The 5,316-nt window shown below is 40.0% G+C and overlaps 1 protein-coding gene across 1 annotated transcript in view; it reads right to left on the bottom strand.

Annotated features, from left to right (window-relative positions):
- The window catches only part of RGN (regucalcin), a 6,159-nt gene continuing 843 nt past the window's right edge, over positions 1 to 5,316 (bottom strand). Inside the window, exons 2-5 of the mRNA XM_006097221.3 lie at positions 5,137 to 5,314; positions 3,157 to 3,288; positions 1,829 to 1,983; positions 1 to 850 (exon numbers count right to left, since the gene is read on the bottom strand). Of these exons, the coding sequence (XP_006097283.1) occupies positions 800 to 850; positions 1,829 to 1,983; positions 3,157 to 3,288; positions 5,137 to 5,314 (516 nt within the window). The 3' untranslated portion in view covers positions 1 to 799. The remainder of the gene's footprint in view (positions 851 to 1,828; positions 1,984 to 3,156; positions 3,289 to 5,136; positions 5,315 to 5,316) is intronic.

Here is a 5,316-nt window from a genome sequence, read left to right as displayed (position 1 = left end):
AAATAAATTTTAAGGCTAATGTATAGTGACATAGATCAGATCAGTGATTTCTTTGGAAAGTGAGCAGGCATACAGAGGAACCAAAGGAAAGGATTACAAAGGGATACAGGGAAAGTCTTGGGGGTAGTGGATAGATTAATTATCTTGCTTGTGGGAACAAACTTATCAAATTGTGTACTTTAAGTATGTATAGGTCAATTATAACTCAATAAAGCAATTTAAAAAATATTCTTTCCAAAGTAATATATTACTTTTATATCTACGAGGTGGCAGTTGGAACCATGGATGTTGCCAAAGTGTTTAATTCACATCCTCTAGCATTATTTAATTTTTAAAATAATATATAGGAAGAGTAAGATGAAGGTAGGTTACCATTGCAGCACATTTTATAAGATTATGATGAAAATAAAAAGGAACATAATTGTAGTAGATCTTTATCAGATTGCTATTTATTAGTTTGAGGCTTTAGGTATAGTATGTATGAATTGCAGAATAAAGAACAGGTATAGTCTCTTCCCTCTACCCCTGTCCACCAGCAATTTGTAAAGAATCAAGAGGCTGGTTGACAGTTGAACAATTCTTGACATTTTTATAGTACCTTTGCAGAAGACCTTATAGTATGTTATCAAACCCATCTGCCACTCCTTGTTAAAAATCTCTACATTTAAAAATAGTAAATAAAAATGTAATTCTGTTATAACAGCATTGCTTCAGTTTTTGGTAAGTAGATTGAAATTTCAGCTCCAGAATTTTCTAGCTGTCTGCAAAGTTTCCTCCAGTAGGAAAGAAGGCCTGTCACTTAGCCTACAAAAGGATAGGGAGGAATTCCTTTGACCCCCAGGCCAGTTATCTGTTAAAAAAAGAAAAGAGAGAAACTGTGATAAAAAGTAATCCACAGGCATTTTTCAAAAGCACTTTTATGATTCACATTATATATTTAACTACCTATTATTCTTATTTTATTCCCTATCATAAAAAGGAATTACTTGATTAGGTATTTATGATCTAACCCAATTTTTCACACAGATAATAATCTAAACAGCAACCATTTACAACTAACTGGGATTTAAAGCTGAATTTATTTCTATAATTTCACAGCTATTAAGAAAGGGATTTGAACCAAATGATTTCTAAATTTCTTTTCAGCTCAAAAAGTCTATAGTTTTTTTTTTATCAGTATTTGTTTTGTTGTAAAAAATTAAAAACCTGAAAATATTCTTGTGACATCAAAACAATCAACGAATCTTATTTATTTATTCATTATATATTTTTATTGATTTCAGAGAGGAAGGGAGAGGGAGAGATAGAAACATCAACAATGATGTGAGAGAATCATTGATTGGTTGCCTCCTGCACGCCCCACCCCCACCGGGGTTTGAGCCCATGAGCTGGGTTTGTGCCCTGAGGGCATGTGCCCTGACTGGGAATCAAACCCTGAATCAAACTGGGAATCCAACCGTGACCTCCTGGTTCATAGGTTGACGCTCAACCAGTGAGTCACGCTGGCCGGGCCAATCAACTGATCTTATAAACATGTTTCAAATACTGGTTTTCCAAGCCCATTCTACTGATTTATAGAATTTCAGCAAACACTACTGAAGTGAAAATTATTTTTAAGAACTGTAAAAGGCGTCTAAAAATGTTGTCCTGGACTTCAGATAACTTTCAGTCTAGAAAATCTAAGTAAAACGTTTTTAAGTGTAGCATGATGAGCTTAAAATGCTAACTGGAATTATGTCTTGGAAGTATGAAAAAGCACCAATCACTTGATTATACTTAACTGAGGATCTCCCACCTCATCCTCAATGAAAAGAAATAGCCAGATCACCTTGAAAATTCCACCAGCTTTAGGTTGCCGCAAAAGATCCTCAGGGCCTATTCCATCCCGGGCACAGGTCACGTACATTTCTGAGTAATCCTTCCCTCCAAAGCAACAGGAGGTAGTTTTATCCACAGGCAACTTCACAGTTTGGAGTCTTTTCCCTAGAGCAGTGGTCGGCAAACTCATTAGTCAACAGAGCCAAATCTCAACAGTACAACGATTGAAATTTCTTTTGAGAGCCACATTTTTTAAACTTAAACTATATAGGTAGGTACAGTGTTATTAATTAGGGTGCTCCTAAGCTGGCCTTTGCTAAAAACCTCCTCAATCTGATTCTGAGGTCGACCCCTTCCAACTCTCCCATCCTCAACTCCTGCGTATGAATCGCGTGCTGCGTCTCCTGTCGCCAGACCAATCGACAGCCCCCACTTCTAACGCCACTTCTTCAAAATAGACTCGCCCAGGCCGAAAACCGACTTCTGCGCATGGGCCACGAAGTTTCAATGGCACTGAACATGCGTGCCCGCATGTGGTATTTTGTAGAAGAGCCACACTCAAGGGGCCAAAGAGCCGCATGTGGCTCGCAAGCCGAAGTTTGCCGACCACTGCCCTAGAGCACCAAATATTTTATTTAAAGTCTATTTCTAGCAAATTTCCAACCTGCAAAAGCTTTCAGGACCCTTTCCAGAGTAATAGAAGAGTTTAAAGAAGATGGTGGAGGTCACATTTCAACCATGTATAGCACCTACCTTCCCTGACAATTTATTTGTTTTGAGCAAAAAGACTTATCTGCAAAGGAAAAGAAGTTCTGACTATAAATTGGGGGCTATCTATTTGGCCTTGATTTCTAAAATCATCCAATTGACACCTTTGAATATAGGGTGTCCCCCAAAAATGTATACACACACTTTGAATAATTATAAAGGCAGTGTTTATTAAAATATATTTTATTTTCAAAATTGAGCTATCAGGCCCTAGCTGGTTGTGCTCAGTGGATAGAGCGTTGGCCTGTGGACTGAAGGGTCCCAGGTTCGATTCTGGTCAAGGGCACATGCCCGGGTTGCAGGCTCCATCCCCAGTAGGAGGCATGCAGGAGGCAGCCAGTCAATGATTCTCTCTCATCATTGATGTTTCTATTTCTCTCTCCCTCCCTTTCTGAAATTAATAAAAAATATATTTTAAAAAATTGAGCTATTAGCTGTTATAGTGTGTATTCATTTGGAGGGATACCCTGTATATTGCTGTCTAACTTTATTAATAATGAATTTTCTCCAGTCCCTAGTGTCTGGTGTTTCTAGACATGACAGGGATTTTCCATTGTGTTGTGAGCCTACCTGTCTCAGGATCTAAACGAATCACTCTTCCTCCATCATAACAGGCCACCCAGAGCTTCCCCTCGGCATCAATACACATTCCATCTGGGATTTGTTCGTCTTTCTCCAGCTTGTAAACACTTCTGCGGTTGGCTACGGTTTGAAAAAAAGCACCCCCCTAAACAACAAGCTACTCAATACTAAGCACCAAACAATGAGCAATCAAGTGATTATAAATACTGACCACTTCTGCTTATCTGGGTTCTGGTGTATGGGAACCACAGGCGGGATGGTTCAAAAGGATTCCTAACTCTAAACAATGACCACAAATCTGATGGGTACCCCTCAACAAAGGATTTTCACCACATGATTTGGGGTGGATTCATCCTTTAGGTTGGGTACACACATGTCTGTCGAAGCTTTCAGAGGAGAGAAAAAAGAAAGCAGAATTCTTTTTAAAAAATTGATTTCAGCCAGAACCGGTTTGGCTCAGTGGATGGAGCATCAGCCTGCGGACTCAAGGGGTCCCGGGTTCGATTCCGGTCAAGGGCATGTACCTTGGTTGCGGGCACATCCCCAGTGGGGGGCGTGCAAGAGGCAGCTGATCAATGTTTCTCTCTCATCATTGATGTTTCTATCTCTCTCTCCCTCTCCCTTCCTCTCTGTAAAAAATCAATAAAATATATTTAAAAAAAATTTGATTTCAGAGAGGAAGGGAGAGGGAGAGAGATAGAAACATCAATGATGAGAGAGAATCATTGATCAGCTGCCTCCTGCATACCCCCTACTGTGGATCGAGCCCGCAACTCAGGCATGTGCTCTTGACTGGGAATCAAACCGTGACCTCCTGGTTCATGGGTCAATGCTCAACCACTGAGCCACATCGGCCAGGCAGGAAGTAGAATTCTTAATAAAATACCAATAGGCCCTAGCCAGTTTTGCTCAATGGACAGAGCATCGGCCTGTGGACTGAAGGGTCCCGGGTTTGATTCCGGTCAAGGGCACATGCCCGGGTTGCTGGCTTGATCCCCAGTAGGGGGCTTGCAGGAGGCAGCCAGTCAATGATTCTCTCTCATCATTGATGTTTCTATCTCTCTCTCTCCCTCTCCCTTCCTCTCTGAAATAAATAAAAAAATATAAAATAAAATAAAATACCAATATATCTTTTTGAGGCTGAACTGAATCCCTGCATGACCACCTCAGATATATAGGGTGTCCCAAAAAATGTATACATGCACTCTGAATAATTATAAAGGCAGTGTTTATTAAAATACAATTCATTTACAAAATTGAGCTATCAGCTGTTAAAGTGTGTATACATTTTTTTGGGACACCCTGTACTTCAGCCTGTGGTTAGACCTTTGCAGTTTTACTTACAAAAATGCCTACTTTGATTAACCTCAAGATCTAAAAGGCAACTCAATGGTGCCATGTGACCAATTCATTCACAAAAACTAGTACAATGTATGAGTTCTGTTTCTGCCTAATGCTTCATAATCACCTTACAAAAACGAAATATTAGAAGAGTTTCTTTCGCCCTAACTGGTTTGGCTCAGTGGATAGAGCATCGGCCTGCAGACTGAAAGGTCCCAGGTTCGATTCCGGTCAAGGGCATGTACCTTGGTTGCGGGCACATCCCCAGTAGGAGATGTGCAGGAGGCAGCTGATCAATGTTTCTCTCTCATCAATGTTTCTAACTCTCTATCCATCTCTCTTCCTCTCTGTAAAAAATCAATAAAATATATTTTTTTAAAAAGAGGATTAAAGATCTATCCATATTATGCCACCTGTGGCCACATTTAGTTGTGTTAAGAGCCATGATCAACTGCATTATAGTCAAGTGTGTGTAATCATTACCATACTAGGATAATATCATTGGACAGCTCTCTATTTGACGAAGTAAGGATCTTTACACATGGGTGGAGGGATAGGCCGCTTACTAATGATATACATAAGAAAAAATATGAGCAGTATTAAGAAAAATAATGAAAAAGTACGTACAGATCTTTCCTGTGTGCAAGTCATAGTCAAAAGCATCCACGGAGTAGGACAGGCTGTCTATGTAATAGAAGATTTTGTGGTCCAGGGACCAATCCAAGCCATTGGAGATGTCCACCTGGTCAAAGTACTTTTCCACATGGTGGTCAGGAAAGAGGCAGTACAGGGACCCTTGGTGCCGCT

Source organism: Myotis lucifugus, unplaced genomic scaffold (assembly GCF_000147115.1).
Source record: "Myotis lucifugus unplaced genomic scaffold, Myoluc2.0 scaffold_196, whole genome shotgun sequence".
Lineage (NCBI taxonomy): Eukaryota > Metazoa > Chordata > Mammalia > Chiroptera > Vespertilionidae > Myotis > Myotis lucifugus.
Note: the sequence above shows the minus strand (reverse complement) of the source record. Positions and strands in the feature narration are given on the sequence as shown.